Source organism: Pipistrellus kuhlii, unplaced genomic scaffold, assembly GCF_014108245.1.
Source record: "Pipistrellus kuhlii isolate mPipKuh1 unplaced genomic scaffold, mPipKuh1.p scaffold_m20_p_4, whole genome shotgun sequence".
Taxonomy (NCBI): domain Eukaryota; kingdom Metazoa; phylum Chordata; class Mammalia; order Chiroptera; family Vespertilionidae; genus Pipistrellus; species Pipistrellus kuhlii.
Genome location: NW_023425540.1, coordinates 2,808,194 through 2,826,969, shown reverse-complemented (window position 1 = coordinate 2,826,969; position 18,776 = coordinate 2,808,194). Strand labels below are relative to the sequence as shown.

Sequence of the window (18,776 nt, the reverse complement as noted above, 5' to 3'; positions counted from 1 at the left end):
GCAGGCAAGCGGTTAGGAGCCAGCAGACCCAGATTGTGAAAGGGATCCAAGGGTCCCCTGAGGGGTCCAAGATTGGAGAGGATGCAGACTGGACTGAGGGACAGCTCCCCTGCCCCATGCACGAATTCATGCACTGGGCCTCTAGTATAATAAGTAAAGCACCATGTCTCCTTTTTAATGCTCATTTCTTTGAGTGATTCCTGGCATTTGTAATTATTTTTCTATTTAACTGCCATTTTCTTTGATACTCAACATTTTCTTAATAATTTATATCTTTTTTTTTTTTTTAAGAGATTATCTCTTGTTTGTATTGGAAAATTACTTTCTCTTTTTATTTGCTTTACAACTTTATGGAATTTTTGCTATATAAAAAAATTTTAAATTTTTTACAAATTCTAGCTCCATAATGTTTTATGACTTCTGGGTTGTCTGTTCTACTTATAAACTCCTCATGTATTTTAGGTCAGAAATCAGTGCTTTCTTTCAGAACTTTTTTTTTTCCAATCAAATTTTATATTCTACAAGTGTATGTGTATATATATAAATACCTAGCAAAAGCTCCTAGAAGAATATATTCTAATCTACTAGTGGTTGTCTCTGAGGTGGAAGGGATGATTAGAATATAGAACTGTAATGTTTGGTTTTTACCAGGATAAATTATACATCTATTGTTTATGAAATTAAAAATTAATTTAAAATTACAAATGGATTAAAGATGGATTTAGCTACATGTTTCATGGTCCTTTACATTACAGACCAGTTGCCAATCATTTCAATATTATTTAGCAATTTTTAAAATAATGATTACCTGTTCTTCCAGTCCCCACTGTGAAGTACCATCACTGTCATGAACAGTGGTTCTCAGCCAGAGGCAGTGTGCCTTCTGGGGGACATGTGGCAAATGTCTGGCCCCATTGTCCAAACTGGTCAGCAGCAGCACTGAGATTGAGAAACCCTGTCAGAAACTAGTGTTCCGTTTTCGTGCGTCTGTTTCTGCAGTTGTCTTTATTCCTCAAGTTTGTAGTCTTTTCTTGTACTGAACTCTTAATTATTGAGGCTCCATAGCTTTTATAGTTCAGATGGCCCTCTTCATCACATTCCTCCCTCTTCGTTCTTGAACCCCCCATTATAAACATCATCTCGCATAGAATAATGTTTTGGCTTTCATTATGTTTGTTTTTCCAAATGAATTTTGTTCATTTTCTTCAAAGTTCTACTGATGTTTTCTAAGTAGAACTACATTGAATTAGTAGATTAATTTCAGGAATATCACTTTTATAACATTAACTGTTCCTAGCCAAGAATATGGGATATCCTACTTACTTAACTTAATTTTATGTACCTATTTAGATTTGAATAGGATCTGTGCATGTTGTTTCTTTGTACCTAAGTATTTTTCAGTTTTTTTCTCATATTGTATTTTCTAATTATTGTTTATATATATATTATCTTTGGATATTAATTTTGTAACCCACCACCTAGCTGCATTCCTTTATTTGTAATAATTCTTTTCATGTAATTCCCTTGTGATTTTCTAGTCTTAGAATTTTATGCAGGCCCTGACCAGGTAGTTCAGTTCGTTTGAGTATCATCCCAAAAAGCCAAGGTTTTGGGTTTGATCTTGGTCAGGCACATACAAGAAACAGCCATTGAGCCAAAACCAGTTTGGCTCAGTGGATAGAGCATCAGCTTGGGGACTGAAGGGACCCGGGTTCGAGTCCGGTCAAGGGCATGTACCTTGGTTGCGGGTATATCCCCAGAAGGGGGTGTGCAAGAGGCAGCTGATCGATGACTCTCTCTCATCGATGTTTCTAACTCTCTATCTCTCTCCCTTCCTCTCTGTACAAAATCAATAAAATATATTAAAAAAAGAAAAAGAAAAAAAGAAACAGCCAATGAATGCATAAATAACTGGACAACAAATCCACACATTCTCCCTCCTTCCTTCCTTCCTCCCTCCCTCCCTGTTTGAAATCCATCAATACATTTTTTTTTAAGGAATCATATGTAAAAGTGATATTTTGCCTTCTTTTTCTAACATAATCAGTAAGTCTACAACAGATAGAATAAAAGAAATAATACTTTCCTATGCATGTTATGTTCCTAATTGTATTGAAAATGCTTCTAGTGTGTTAAGTGTATTTAGCATGATGAATACTCTTGAGATATTAGCTTTGTCAAGTTAGAAGTATCAATTTTCTCCTAATTTGTTAAGTAATTATGAATCAGGAATGGAAATTGAACTTTATCAGGTAAATTAACAAGATTTATTGACATGAATGCATAGTTATTTCTCCTTCAATCTGTTAGTATTATATATCAGAGGCCCAGTGCATGAAAATTCATGTATTGGAGCAGGGTGGGGGTTCCCTCAGCCTGGCCTGTCCTGCAATTCAGGATCCCTTAGTCAGGAAGCAACCCAGCAATCGGGAAGGCGACACCCCCATCACACCTTTGCTGCGGCCACTGCCGACGTGCAAGTCTCAGCTGGCCCTGGTTACCTGAGCCTCCATCCAAGGCTTGTCTGTGCCTTGGACTGGCCCTGGGCAGCTGAGGGGCTGTGGGGAGTGGAGGACTTGGGAGGCAGGCGCACAGCTGAGGGGACTAGGTGCCACCATCTTGTGGCTGTGAGCACCGCCATCTTTTAGGGCATGATGGTCAATTAGCATATCCTCTATTAGATAGGATAATGCAAATAGGTGTTCTCATATTTAGCTATATTTGCATTTCAGAGTTGAGTCTTAAATAGTATATGACAGCCTTAATGAATTGTTAAATTCTATTTGTTGGTGTCTATTTAGAAAGTTTATAGTGACATAAAACAACTTCTGTAGTTTTATGCTTGTCCTCTTGATCAGATTTTGAATCAATAATGAACTAACTGTAAAAACAATTTGGGTCCTGGCCAGCTAGCCCAGTTGATTAGAGCATGGTCCCAATGCGCTAAGGTTGTAGGTTTGCTCTCCGGTCAGGGGCACATACAAGAAACAGCCAGTATGCATAAATATGTGCAACAACAAATCGATGTTTCTTCCTCCCTTCCTCTCTCTTAATAAAGCAAAACAAAACAAAAGCAATTTGAAAGTTTTGTTCTCTAAATTTTGAAACTGTTTTAGTGGTATCACAACTGTCTGTTCCTTTACAGTTCATAAAATTCACATGACATCATCTGTTCCAATCTTTTTAGGGTTAGTGTGTGTGTTTTTATTTCTTCTATTGTGATTAATCAATTTTTCTCTCTCCTGGAGTTAATTTTGGTAATATATTTTCCTAGAAAAGTCAACCAATTCAGCCAGATAACTCAGATTTTTATATAATAGAGTTTTGCTAACATTTGAAAAATATATTGTAATATATTTATTATAACTTTTTCTGGTTTTAATTTTTCTTTGTTTGATTAGACTATCCAGTATAGATAGTAGTGCCATATAGAAGCAATGACAAATGAATATTTCAGTATTTATTTGTGATCAGAATTCACTAATTCTTAATTTTAAATATAAAAAAATGATAATCATTATAACTGCAAATGTTAAAAATTTTTATTAGCCTTGGCCAGTGTGGTTTAGTTTGTTGCTGGAGTGATTTCAGGCAGGGCACGTGCCCAGGTTTTGGGCTTGATCCTGGGTAGTGGGTGTGCAAGAGGTAGCCAGTCAATTACATTGATGTTTCTCTCTCCCTCTCTCCTCCCTTCCTCTCTGAAATCAGTAATTATATGTGTGTGTGTGTGTGTGTGTAAACACACACACACACACACACACACTTTAAAGTGTTAAAAAAAGAACTTTTGAGTATAAAGTAAGGTGATGTGCATAAATATACATAAATATAATACATATATATAACATTCTGCAAATGGATTTAAGAATAGAAGTCTGTTGTGCATGTATCAGTATTACCCTCTGCCAACTGGAATATACAGATAGCTTTTGTGTATACGATTAACTGTAGTAACAGTACTCAAAATCCTACTTTAATAACATAAACATCTTTATTTATAAAATGGGAATAATAGTCATATCTATTTCCTAACAGTAATTATGATGATTAAAACTGATTAATGTACATAGAGGCTCGGAATAGTGCTTAGTATATAATAAATTACAATAATGAAAAGGATAATTGTTACTGTTACTATTATTTAACCAGAATTTTTAGTGTTAGGTATTTCTGTTGTTTCTAGTCCATTACAGATAAACAGCCACACTGAATTTTTTTTTAATGCATTCATTTAATTATAATAGCCCTGTTGTAAATCTTCAATATACTGACGTTGCTGGTGTATGCCTTTGAGCTTTCCAGTTGTGTACTAAAAAAGGTTTTACCAGTTTATATTCCTACTAAGTGAACATACCTATATCACCACAATCTCACCGATTTTTTATTTTTGTGGGTTTTTTATTCTGTTATCTACCAGTACTAGAAAACGATATTTACTGAAATATATTTATAGTTTAAACACAAACACACACACACACAGAAGTTGAGTCAAACTGTCATGGGTTCAAATCCCAGTCTTTTTACCTTATAATTGTATGACTGTTTTTTAACTTTAACCTTTTTCTTTTTTTAAAGAAAAAAAATATATTTTTATTGATTTCAGAGAGGAAGGGTTAGGAGAAAGAGAGAAAAATCAGTGATGAGAAAGAGTCATTGATTGGCTGCCTCCTATGCGGCCCGTACTACTGGGGATCAAGCCCACAACCTGGGCATGTGCCCTGACTGGGAATCAAATCATGGCCTCCTGGTTTATAGTTCGACAATCAACCACTGAGCAATGCCAGCTGTGCTATAATTTTATGACTTTAGTCTTCTTTTTCTAATCATTAAAATTATCCTACCTAATAAAAGAGTAATATGCAAATTAACCACCACTCATCTATACCCACCAGCCACACCCACCAGCCAAGCCCACCAGCCAATCAGAGCGAGTATGCAAATAAACCCAACCAAGATGGCTATGGCCACAGAGAGGAGGGAGGCTTGGGTTTCCCAGGCAACAGAAGAAGCCAAGCTTTCCACCTGCCCTTGCCAGCCTAAGCCTCCACTCAAGGCCACAAAGTTTCAATTATAGAAGGTAAACAAATCCAAACAGAAATGGCAACAGCCTCAGAGCTGAAGAGAGCAGGAGGCTAGGGTTGCCCTCGGCAATGGGAGAAGCAAAGCTTTCTGCACACCCTGGCTGGCCCAGGCCTCCACTCCAGACTACTAAGTTTCTATTATAGAAGGTAAATAAATTACAATAGAAATGGCTGTGGCCATGGCTCCGCTCCAAGCTACAAAGTTTCAATTGCAGAAAGTAAATAAATTCCAGATACCAGGGCCTCTGCTTGGTTCGCCAGAGGGTATGGCCGGCCTGCAAACCACCACAGGCCCCTCGCTTAGGCTGCCCCATGCTCCAAGGGAACCCCCACCCTGATCTGGGACACCCTCTGGGGCAAACCAGGTCTCTATCTTATCTAATAAAAGAGTAATTTACTCTTTTTTACTTCACTCCAACACACAATATGGCTTCCCCCATGTGGTCAAAAATCCTGTCTCCATGTGGGTATAAGATGGCCACCACAAGATGGCCAGCAAGGGAGGGCAGTTGGGACAGACCAGGCCTGCAAAGGAGGGAAGTTGGGGGGCAAACAGGCAGGCAGGGGAGCAGTTAGGCATCAATCAGGCTGGCATGGGAGTGGTTAGGGGGTGAATAGGCTGGCAGGCAGAGCTGTTAGGGGCAATCAGGAAGGCAGGCAAGAGAGCAATTGGGAGCCAGCAGTCCTGGATTGTGAGAGGGCAGTCAGACATCCCTCAAGGGGTCCCAGATTGGAGAGGGTGCAGGCTGGGCCGAGGGACACCCTCTACCCCCATGCATGAATTTTGTGCACCAGGCCTCTAGTCTATATATAAAAGCCTAAGTAACTAAATGACCAGTCAACCGGTCACTATGACGCGCACTGGCCACTAGTGGATAGATGCTCAATGCAGGACTGCCCCCTGGTGGTCAGTGCGCTTCCGCAGTGGGAGCGCCGTTTAGCTGGTGGGCGCCAGAAGCTGGGCTCACACCTGGCAAGTGCAGCTCCAGAGGCGCGAGCCTCTCCCGCCTCTGCATCAGCACTACCAAGCAGCAGCAGGTGCGATGTACCTGGTCCAGCCTCAAGATCCTCTCTGGCAGCCTGCCTCTTCACACAGGTCTACATCTCAGAGATGTTGACCTGAGGGTTCCGGCCAGCCTGTGGGGATTGTGCCAAAACTGGCAGTCCAACATCACCTGGGGGTCCCGGATTGTGAGAGGGAGCAGGCCAGGCTGAGGAACCCCACTCGTGCACGAATTCAAGCACCGGGCCTCTAGTAATATAGTACCTAGTTATAAAAATTAAATTAAATCATGCATTTAAAGTGCGTAGCAGGGTGCCCACCACTTAGTAAGCATTATTATCAGGGTTGGGAAGGAAAAGTATGCTTCATGACTCTTTTATCTATTTATTTTTAAAATTTGTCTTTATTGTTGAAAGTACTATAGATGTCCCTTTTTTCCCCATTGACCCATTCTAGCCACACCCTAACACCCCCATCCTTTGCCCAGCCTTCAGCATACTATTGCCTGTGTTCATGGTTTACGCATACAAGTTCTTTGGTTAATGTCTCTCCACCCACCCACTCCCACCTTTCCTCTGAGATTTGTCAGTCTTTTCCATGCTTCTATGTCTGTGGATCTATTTTGCTCTTCAGTTTATTTCTTAGAGTCCACATATAACTGAGATCAAGTGATAAAGTATCTTTCTCTGGCTGACTTACAAGTTCTTTTTACAAGGCCAGCATACTGATTATAGAACCAGATAAAACAATGCAAGGAAAGAGGATTAACCGGCCACTATCCCTGATAAACATAGATGCTAAGTAAAATCCTCAACAAAACGTTAGCAAACCAGATCCAGCAATATATTAAAAAGATCATACGCCATGACCAAGTAGAATTTATTTCAGGGACACAAAGATGGTATAATATTTGCAAATCAATAAATGTGATATATCGCATAAACAAATTACAAAATTAAAACTACATGATCTTAGTAGACGCAGAAAAAGCATTTGACAAAATTCAACACTCATTTTTTTTTAAATACATTTTTATTGAATTCAGAGAGGAAGGGAGGGGGAGAGAAACGTCAGTGATGAGAGAGAATCATTGATTGGCTGCCTCCTGCACACTCCACACTGGCGATGGAGCCTGCACGCTGGGCATGTGCCCTGACCAGGAATTGAACCGTGACCTCCTGGTTCATAGGTCTTGCTCAACCACTGAGCCACGCTGGCCGGGCAACACCCATTTTTAATAAAAATTTCAGCAAAGTGGGAATAGCGGGATCATTCCTCAGCATAATAAAGGCCATCTATGACAAACGTATAGCCAACATTGTGCATAGTGGGCAAACACTAAAAGCACTTTATGACTTTTTAAAAGCAAATGTTGAAGTTATTGATTTCAAATTATTTAATATGGGGATCTTTTCGCTTTAAATAACTTAAGTCACCAAGATCTTTTACATTACAGCCTAGATATTATTTCTGTAATTTAATTCTTAATCTTTGATGTTGTCCTTTTACTTTTACTAGTAAATGCATGTTTCAGAGTTATAAATCCATGTATGTTGTACTTTTGTTGCTTTACTAATCATAGGTATCTGCATGGAGAATAGCCATTTTCTGTAGAAAATTTATATATATATATATATATTAAAGTTTCAATTAATTTTAAAAAGGAAAGGAGAGGGAGAGAGACCAACAAAGAGACTCATTGATCACCTGCCTTCTACATGTCCCCTCCTGGGGATCTCACCCACCACCAGGGCATGGACCCCAACCAGGAAGAAAGCTGTGACTTCCTGGTTAGTGGGTTCATGCTCAGGCACTGAGCCACTCCAGCTGGGTGAAAATGAATATTTTTAAATTGCTTGTTTCATAGCAAATGATCTCAGGAGTTAGATTGTTGGCTTAGCCTCATTATGTTTAAATATATTGACTTACTGTTTTTCCTAAATCATTTCTTTCTTGATTCTCAATTAGTTTCTATCTACCTTTATATACAACTATAAATAACAAATTCCTACTTTATATGACCAATCAATAAGCAGAGTTTGAAAAAGTTTAGTATTACTTGAAACACATTCTCTATCTTGACACATAAGTTATAGGTAATTATTTAATACTTATTTTTCTCTTAACATTATCTAAAGATACTTGGTAGAAGTTTAGGTATTTATTGAGAATTACATATATTATTCAATTCTATATTTTAAGCACAGCATCAGTAATTTGCATATTACCCTTTTATCAGCAGGATTATTACCCTGATAGCAGCAGGATTATTATTACATTAGAGGCCCAGAGCAAGAAATTCGTGCACTTGGCAGGGGGTGGGAAGGTGTTCCCTCAGCCTGGCCTGCACACTCTCACAGCCCGGGAGCCCTCAAGGGATGTCTGACTGACAGCTTAGGGATGGGTGTAAGCCGGTGATCAGACATCCTTAATGCTGTGGCCGTCATTAAGGATGACCACCTCTGCGCTTACCAGCCATGAGCACGGCTCAGGGCTTCTGGCTGAGCGTTTGAGCTCAGTGGTCAGCGTGCGTCATAGCAACTGGTCTTTCTGCCATTCGGTTGATTTGCATATTAGCCTTTTATTAGGATTATTTCCAAAGATACTCTGTTTCACAAATATATATTGAGTATTTTCTATATACTAGTCATTTAAGATAGGCAGAGGGGTTCAAAATATATGACATTGACCTTATCCTTTAGAATTTCACAGTCTGCTGGACATCTTAAAATACTTTGTTTGGCAATGAGATATTTATTATATAGACACAGAGTTTTTTGGAAAACTGAAGCTGATTCTTTAAAATACTGAAATTTTAAAATGAAAATCCTTTTAAAATTTCTTGAATATTTTTCATTCTTGACCTGGATACATTGAAAATTATGATTTTATTTTTAGGTGTGATTTACATATATCATTTTGAACATTCACTTAAAAATTTTTTCCCAATCTCTCCTGCTGTTACCAGCGGTAGTCATTTTTTTACTGTTGTTCATATACGCACTTTAATGTGTCTCTTTAAATTCCCCTCTCTCTTATAATTTATTCCCAGTTTGTTTGGGACTCCAGTCTTCACATGTCCAAACATTTTTAAATTCTTGTTTAAAACACCTGAGTAGTAGCTTTGGGGTGAATACTTTTAGTTTTTTACCTCTGATTAGTAAATCTATGAGCTTTTCAAGCAGAGAACTAAAAATGGATTCTCACTAAGGTATTTTCAACTACAGTATTATTTTAGGGATTTCATTGTATTTCTAGTTTTTTTACGTTCTCTGAATTGTTATTAGTAGTTTTATTTAAAATATAAGTTCAAAGCTACACCATGGGTGAACTTTAAACATCATGCTGAGTGAAGAAAGCCAGACACAAAATGCCACATTTTCATGGTTTTAGTTGTATGAAATACCCAGAGCAAAGAAATCTTTAGAATAGAAAGTGATTCAGTCGTTGCCAGGGGTAGAGGAAAGGGAGAATGGGGAATGACTGCTAATGGGTAAGGAGTTTCTTTTGTGGCAATGGATGCGGCCTGGAATTAGACAGTGGCTATGGTGAACAACTTTGTATGCATACTAACAACTACTGACTTATAAACTCTAAGAGTGAATGTTATGGGAATTATATCTCACTTTCAAAAATCTTAATTGAAAGCAAATTTTCTAATAAGCCCTTCAAAATACTTCCTGGATTAGCTGCTTTCTAAACCTATACTTTTACTTTTGTGTTTTATTTATTGGCTTAGATTTTGTCTCAAATATCATTTGCAGTGAAAACATAATTTGTATTTCCCTTTGGGATAATGTAAGTTCAGTTGTGAATTAAATGAAAAATTAGATAATGTACATTGATTGTTTGTAAAGAAAAAACAAAAGTCTTCTCTACTTAGTAGAAGATTGGCCTCCTGTAACGCAGTCTGTAGGTTTTAAAGAAGAAATGTATGTGAGCCCTAAATAGCTAAAGCATTTTTAAGGACTGTCCTTGTTTAATAGAAAAGGATAGCAATAATTTAAACCACATGTGTCAAACACAAGGCCCGCGGGCCAAATCCGTCCCGCCAGGCCTTGCAATGTGGCCCGCACCGCGCTGTCATCACTGCACTCCGCTGCGTTTCCATCACAATGACAGTTTATGACTGTTCAGTAAACCATTCGGCCCGCGATTTAGGCTGGATTTTAGATTTTGGCCCCTTCTCTGATTGAGTTCGACACCCCTAAAAAAAAAAAAACTATTAATCTATTTTCATTTTTCATTAAGAATAAATTGTAGCTCTGGCCAGGTAGCTCAGTTGTTTAGAGTGTTGTCCCTGTGCCAAGGTTGAGGGTTCAATTCCTAATCAGGGCACATATAAGAATCAATCAAAAAAAAAAAATCAATCAATGAATGCATAAATAAATTAACAACAACTTATTTTATGTTGTTTCTCTCACTGTCACCTCCTCCCTCTTCCATCTTCTTTCTCTCTTCCTCTCTCTAAAATCAGTAAATAAAATTTTTTTAAAAGAATAATTTTTTTAAAATGTAATTTTTATATTGCCTTGGGAGTTTTGTTTTCATTATTTGTTTTATTTTTTATATTACATGCAATTGTTATTTTCTGTTTTTGTGATTTGTTGTGTGTAACTTTTTCAGTCTTTAAATTTTTTTGGTGTTCTTTTTTTTTTAAATATATTTTATTGATTTATTTTTTTACAGAGAGGATGGGAGAGGGATCGACAGTTAGAAATGTTGATCAGCTGCCTCCTGCACACCCCTACTGGGGATGTGCCCGCAACCAAGGTACATGCCCTTGACTGGAATCGAACCTGGGACCTTTCAGTCCGCAGGCCAACGCTCTATCTACTGAGCCAAACCGGTTTCGGCTAAAATTTTCATTTTTATCCAGTGGCTGATGATTGTGTTGTTTGGTAAGCTGTTGAACACGTGTGTGTTTGTAGGCGATGGAGCTGCTCGTGGAGAAAGCCATCAGCAGTGCTTCCAGTCCGCAGAGCCCCGGAGACGCACTGAGAAGAGTGTTTGAGTGCATTTCTTCAGGGATTATCCTGAAAGGTACGTGTACTGCCCTTCTTGTATATGTTTGATCACTGAATCAGAACTCTGCTTGCTTTTATGAAAAGCTAATGTTTTTCTCCCCGTTGTGTGGCTGTAGGCAGTCCTGGCCTTCTGGATCCTTGTGAGAAGGACCCCTTTGACACCTTGGCCGCAATGACTGACCAGCAGCGAGAGGACATCACCTCCAGTGCACAGGTGAGGGTGGTCCTGGCCCACAGCTTTAGTGGCCGCTGCCTTCCGGTTCGCTTCTTTATAACTGTCCGTTAGAAGAAACACTGTGCAGGATTCATTCTTCTCTTTCCTCATTACGGTCTTAAAGGGAAATGGAATTTGAACTAGATTTCACTATTACAATCAAGTTTCATTATTTTAACTCTAATTAAAGTATATTACATAAATATAAAAATAAAGCAGTATTTTCAGTCTTGTTAAATCTGAGGATTAGGTTATTTATGAAAATCAGTAGAGAAACGATATCATCTGCTTTTACAGCAGGGATGTGGTTTGTGGTGATTATTGTTACACGTTAGCCTGTCCTACCACTGCGAAGGCTGCCTCGTGTAATTAAAGTGTGGGCTCTGGAGTCCAGACTCCCTGGGTTTAAATACCAGCTCTGCCCTCTCATCTGAAAAAGGGGCTAAAAGCACTGTCTGCTCAAGCGGGATTGTTGGGAGGCTGCCTGGGTCCTTGTGTGTGACTAATGCTGTGGTTTGCTACGTGCCATCGGGTCCACTCTGGCCAGGTGATGGCCACAGCGTCCTGTCCCCAACAGCCCGGCTTAGCTCCCCTGGCTCAGGCCTGTGCTTTAGGCAGCCATTCCCCTTCTGTTCGGTCTTGCTCTTCTCCGCTGTCTTCTCAGAATGTGCCCAAATGGACAGCTTCCATTTTGTCATTTGTGTGTCCAGTGGTGTTTCAGGCTTCTTTGCTCTGGGACCCAGTGAGTTGTCTTCCTGGGGACCCAGAGTATCCATCGAGCACTCCTCCAACAATATTGCCAGTGAAACAGGCTTTTTTGCTACCAGCTCTCACCGTCCAGCTTTCTCTTGCCTGTCATTGTCATTATCAAGTATCAGTCCTATGAGAATTATTATGAAAAGAGAAAAGTATGTGAACCTAATGAATGGGGGGAAAAATTGATCAGTCAAAAACTGCTATAGCTTTCCTTTTTTTTTAATCCCAAAAATATACTATTCTGGCTGAAGAAAATAAAGAGGGGTTAAGAATAGTCTAAACAGCAGCCATTTTGAAAAACAGTGTGACTCCTAGGTTTATACCCAACAGACCTGATAACGTGTCCATGAAAAACTTGTACATGAATGTACATAACAACATTATGCATAATAGCCAAAGCGTGGGAACATCCCAAATGTTCATCAGTTGTTGACGGGGTGGATGATTGGTCTTAGTTATGAAACTAGTGTTGTTCAAGGTATTTCATTCGTTAAACAGGCGTTTTTACATATGGGGGTACAAACCGAATAAGAATTATTAATTAATCCTACATTCTGACTCTTTGTTCCAGTTTGCATTGAGACTCCTTGCATTCCGCCAGATACACAAAGTTCTAGGCATGGACCCGTTACCCCAAATGAGCCAGCGTTTTAACATCCACAGCAACAGGAAGCGAAGAAGGGACAGTGACGGAGTTGATGGATTTGAAGCTGAGGGGAAGAAGGATAAAAAAGATTATGATAACTTCTAAAAAAACTTGTCTGTAAATCTGCAGTGTTAAAAATAATAGGTGCCCATTTGTTGGCTTTTTTTTTTCATTCATAATAATGTCTACTTTAAAAAATTTTATCAAGAATTTCATGGAAGAACCAAGTTTTTCTGTGACATTAAAATCTTCATGTACAGTGTTAGGTGTTATATGAATGGAAAGACACCTCCCAAAATTGTGCTCCAGCTAGGGGGTAAGAACAATGGTTCAGATTCCCCCTCCCCTATTATTTTGGTTTTATTTACTAGTTGCCCTAGTTTCTTCTCTTTCTGTGTCTTTTATTGACTAGTCTTATTAAATCTTCACTGTATTTAATGCAGTATTTGTACTTCAGTTACTATGTGTACTTGGATACGTTTATTTAGAGGTTTTGTTTGTTCTTTGACACTAGCTGTTTGTGTTATAGATGATGTCCTTTACTCCTTACTATTTTACAGCAGTATATTTTTTGTAACGTGAGACTGCAGAATTTTTCCTGTTTTGTTTTGTTAATCTATATGTGATGAATTATAACACAAAAAAGTTATCCTGCCATTTAAGTGCTCAGAACTGAATGTTTCTGCAGATCTTGTGGCATTTGTTTCTCTAGTGTGATATATAAAGGTGTAATTAAGACAGATTTCTGTTAATCTAATCAAGTTTGCTGTTAGTTGTGCATTAGCAGTATAAAAGCTAATATATACTATGGTCTTGCAACAGTTTTAAAGCCTCTGAATAATTAATAAAAATGCATGACATTTTTGTTTTTAATAGACATTTAAAATTATAATTTTAGGTTTGACACGTAGATCTTTGTACAGTTGACTTTTTGACATAGCAAGGCCAAAAATAACTTTCTGAATATTTTTTTCTTCGGCATAATTGGAGAGGACATTTTTCATACTATAAGTGGGCTAACCAATATTTTGAAAAGAACTTTATCATTGTGCAACTAACAACAGTAACTAGCCCTTAATTATGATGACAGTTCCTTATTGGTGTGTGTGAGATTACTCTAGCAAATATTACAGTATAACACAATTGAATGATTCCTTTCCCCTGACCCCATATCCTATCACCCAGAGAATTTACAGTTCTATTAACAGGTTGATAAAGTATTACTGATAAAAAATTAAGATTATCTAAGGAAAAAAAAACAAAACAGAAAATTATTTGGTGTGGCCATCTTACATGCTTATGTGTCCTACAAAAGGCTAAATATTCTAGCAGTGGTGTAATGAGAAGTTACATCTTACTGTTGATGTGTGTATGCTCTGGTACACAGGTGTCATTTTCTTGTCACAGCACTACAATGAAATACACAAATAAAAATTTAAATCATATTATGACTTAAATCTATTATATGTTAGAATTGACATAAACTACTTTTGCTTTGAAAGACTTATGCTTTAGTAAAACTATATTCAAAAGTATTGGGTAGTTATATTTTGTTATTGCTGATAAATGTTTTGTTGCCTGAGCACATTATTTCCAGAAAATTTTATAATTTTCAATACTCTATTGGTTCAGTATACTAGAGTTTCCTAAATTGGGTCAGATCATCAGAGTTCTATTGATTTTAAAATCTGAGCTTTTATTTATTTTTTTAAATATATTTTATTGGTTTTTTACAGAGAGGAAGGGAGAGAGCTAGAGAGCTAGAAATGTCGATGAGAGCGAAACATCGACCAGTTGCCTCTTGCACACCCCCTCCTGGGGATGTGCCCGCAACCAAGGTACATGCCCTTGACTGGAATCGAACCTGGGACCTTTCAGTCTACAGACTGACTTTCTAACACTGAGCCAAACCGGTTTTGGCTAAAAGCCTGAGTTTTTAATCTTTAAGCCATGTGTGTCCTATAGATGTGTTTTTAGCCAACCCTCTTTCTGTAGAATTTAATTGCTCAAGACATGGCATGCAAATTGGTTTTTAAAAATATATATTTTATTGATTTTTTACAGAGGAAAAGAGAGGGATAGAGAATTAGAAACATCCATGAGAGAGAATCACTGATTAGCTGCCTCTTGCACACCCCCTACTGGGGATGTGCCCACAACCAAGGTACATGCCCTTGACCAGAATCGAACCTGGGACCTTTTATTCTGCAAGCCAACACTCTATCCACTGAGCCAAACTGGTTTCGGCACAAATTGATTTTTAAAAAAATATATTTTATTGATTTTTTTATAAAGAGGAAGGGAGAGGGATAGAGAGCTAGAAACATCGATGAGAGAGGAACATAAGCCAGCTGCCTCCTGCACACCCCCCACTGGGGATGTCCCCGCAACCAAGGTACATGCCCTTGACAAAAATTGAACCTGGGACCCCTCAGTCAGCAGACCGACGCTCTATCCACTGAGCCAAACCGGTTTCGGCGCAAATTGATTTTTTAAGTGCCCCAATTTTGGTCTACTCCACAGGCCTGCCAATCAGCCTTTCCCACTCCTATTCTAAAGAACTTACAAAGCTATCTCTGTTTCTGAGGTCCGTGGTTACGTAAGGATGGGAACATAAAGGGAATCTCATCTCCTTTGCTCTGCATTTTAACCTCCTCCAGAGCCAGCAGTCAGAAAGGATATTGTATGTACTATTATCCATAATATAGATGGCAGTTACTTCTCCCAAATTCTGTTAGAGACTCCAAGCCAATATTAAAAGATTTTACACAAAGAAATCCTGATTTGACTTCTCTTGAAACATTGGCAGAACTGATGACACAGGACATGTTACTACATGGTATTACTTAGCTAACGCTGAAGGTCATGGCCACTCCCTGGAGGACAGATTGAGACACAGCCTCTTCCAAACAGTGGACCACAGCCTCTCCTTTGCTCCGTTTTCCTCCCAGGCGGCCTTGTGGGCATGTAGTTGTGTCACAGTGCGGATGCCGGACGGACGGCCGTTTGCCTGTGGCCCTCCCAGTCTGTGTGTGTGACCACATCCGTTAAACTGAGGCTCGGAGAAACTCTAAGATTACTTCGTTTCCAAAACCTTATGTTCTGTGATCCTGCGCTTCCTGCACTAGCACACCTGGTGTTACCACGTGAGTGTAAAGGGCAGTCATAAAGCAACACCTGCACTTCCCTCGGTGGTGGTTTGCAGAGAAATGTCAGGAGGCGGCCTGAAAGTCAAGCTTTGGTCTTCCTTTCAGCTAGGCACAACCCTGTCTCCTGAAGCTTTCCCATCGGAGCAGCCTCCTGTCCTGCCTGCGTTCTGGACCAGGAGAGAAGAGAAGGTGCGGGAGTGAAAACAAGACAGGCTAAAAGGAAAAGAAGACTTCCTAGATGGGAAGATTCTTGGTTGCATAGGTGCTTTCATTTTTTTATTTTTTGAAATCTTACTGTACATCAAAAGAGATGAAATGGAGAGGGCTTAGCTTATGGTGACGTGGAAAGGGAGAGGCAGCTAAATTATTAAGTTGAGACCCATTTTGTGAGTTACAGCTCTGATAAGATGAAGTAAGCACCCTCTTCCCTGTCTCTCAATGCAACTATAGAACGTGGATAAAATGCTTCGAGCAGCAGTGTGAGGACTCGGACGTAATTAGTAGAGAGTTTGGAGAAGACTGGCAGGTGACCCTCCAGAGGTGCACTCCCTGCCTAGCATGGGCACGCGTGCAGCCATGGAAGAGCATGGCAGCGTGAGGTAATGAAAGCCTGGGTTTCAGGCCAGAGAAGGCAAAGAGCCCTGGCCTGGCAACTGGAACATGATGGCGGGTTGGGAGGGAGGAGTGAGGGTAAGCGACCCCATAAAGTTCTTGTGAGCAATTTTATAATGGTTCTTTTCCCAGGGCTCAACCCCAAGTTATTTTATAAGGCTACAAAAATTACCCTGACACACGATTAAAAAAAAAAAAAAAACTTCAACAATAACGATTTTAAAAAAAAGAACATGGAAAAGTTAAAAAAAAAATGCAAGGCTGATTCAATATGTGGAAATCAATATATGAATTTTTATAATTTTAAACTATCCTAGAATAAATTTTAAAGGAATAACTGGGAAAGCCATTACAACATACTAGACTAGCCGAAACCGGTTTGGCTCAGTGGACTGAAGGGTCCCAGGTTCGATTCCGGTCAGGGGCATGTACATGGGTTGTGGGCACATCCCAGTAGGGGGTATGGAGGAGGCAGCTGGTCGATGATTCTCATCGATGTTTCTGGCTATCCCTTTCCCTTCCTCTGTGAAAAATCAATAAAATATATTTTAAAAAAACAACATACTAGACTAGAAAGTTGATATTGACAAAGATGTTCAAATCATTTGAATCTGATCCCACTAAGAATTGGACACAGACATAAAGATTTACTACCTAAGTAGCCAAGAATTGGGAAAATGGGTCCAGTGTCAGTGGTTAAGCGTTGACCTAGGAACCATGAGGTCACGGTTCAATGCCCAGCCAGGGCGCATGCCTGGATTCCAGGGCTCAATCACTAGTGTGGAGCGTGCAGCAGGCAGCCAATCAGTGATTCTCATCATTGATGTTTCTATATGAAATTAATAAAACATTTTTTAAAAATTGGGAAAATGCATCCATATAGTGAGTGGATCACTACAAATAATGATGTAGCTATGTATTTATCAGCAAGCTGAGACGTTCACAAATGCATGTGCCAAAGCAGCATCACTTTGGCGATACATGCCTCTGCATACGCACCCCCATACAAAGGGAAAGTCCTAACAAAACTATTGGCGTTATTCTGGGGTACGAGATCCTGGATGACTTTTTCAACCGGTTCAGAGGTTTTGTCTGAACAAGGAATACTTTGGTAATGAGAGAAAAACTTTTTAAAAAAAAAAATATATATATATATATATTATTGATTTTTTACAGAGAGGAAGAGAGGGATATAGAGAGTTAGAAACATCGATGAGAGAATCATTGATCAGCTGCCTCTTGCACACCAACTACCGGGATGTGCCCAAACCAAGGTACATGCCCTTGACAGGAATCGAACCCGGGACCTTTCACTCCGCAGGCCGATGCTCTATCCACTGAGCCAAACCGGTTTCGGCAAGAGAAAAACTTTGATCAGCATATTTTTAATGCTGGATTTACCCCGGGCACACATTTGTTTCTCCAGTCTCTTGTGGGGCATCTTCTGTGCAGCCCCCTCTTCTGGTTCAGGAGCACCCTGCTCCTTTCCCGTAGGATCCTCCGATGGCAGGGAGTGCTCCAGGGCGGGCTCCTCCGCCTGTGAGCCTCAGGCTCTGCTCCTCATCTCGGAGCTGCTGGCGGAGAAGCCTGAGATGTGGCTGAGGCCTGGCCGGCACCGCTCCCGGAGTTCCCTTCCTGCCTCTGGCCAGGAGGGTTTTGGAAAAACAGTTTTGAATCCGTTTGAACCTGGGACAGACAGGCTCTCACCGGGGAACAGTGGCTCTTTCAGCCGCCCCAGCCGCCCCAGTGCCTGAACAATGAGCCTTTCAGGCCGCTGCGGGGAGGGCCGCCAGGCTGGCTGCCAGGGAGGGATCGGATGGCCCGGTGGGGGGCGTCGGCCTGCTCGCCCCCAGAAGCCGCTCCCTGCGGGGACAGCAGCAGCTTCCCCTCCTGGCCAGAGCCCCCGGAGGCACCACACCGGTGGGGAAGGGGCCTCCCACTGTTGGCCAGATTCTGCCTCCAGCCAAACTGGGAAGGAGGGAGAGGGCTCCCAGTCCCACCCCCCTTCCCAGGAGCCAACAAACAGCCAGAGGCCGGCCGCCCCAGCCAGCTCTGTCCCTCAGCAGTCAGGGTGCACACTGGGCTGCCCGCTGGGGAAAACTCAGCAGGAATACACGCTACTTCTATTCTGCGACACTGGGATGACTGAATGGCACGGAGAGCGCTGGCATCCGGGCCGTCTGAAGCCTTCCCCCTCCTCCAAGGCCACCGCCTGGCATCAGGCCTGTTCTCCTGGAATGAGGCAACCAAAATAACAGGGTTTTCTGCCTGCTGGTTCCACACCCCCC

The 18,776-nt window shown here is 40.3% G+C and overlaps 1 protein-coding gene across 5 annotated transcripts in view; it reads left to right on the top strand.

Annotated features, from left to right (window-relative positions):
- The window catches only part of ZFR (zinc finger RNA binding protein), a 63,428-nt gene extending 49,166 nt beyond the window's left edge, over positions 1-14,262 (top strand). For 4 of the 5 annotated variants that reach the window (XM_036410542.2, XM_036410543.2, XM_036410541.2 and 1 more), the window contains 3 exons: positions 11,016-11,127; positions 11,228-11,325; positions 12,653-14,262. In XM_036410542.2, the coding sequence (XP_036266435.1) occupies positions 11,016-11,127; positions 11,228-11,325; positions 12,653-12,832 (390 nt within the window). In that variant the 3' untranslated portion in view covers positions 12,833-14,262. The remainder of the gene's footprint in view (positions 1-11,015; positions 11,128-11,227; positions 11,326-12,652) is intronic. The other variant, XR_004983065.2, reaches the window with a different exon arrangement.
- Positions 14,263-18,776: the final 4,514 nt, after the last annotated feature.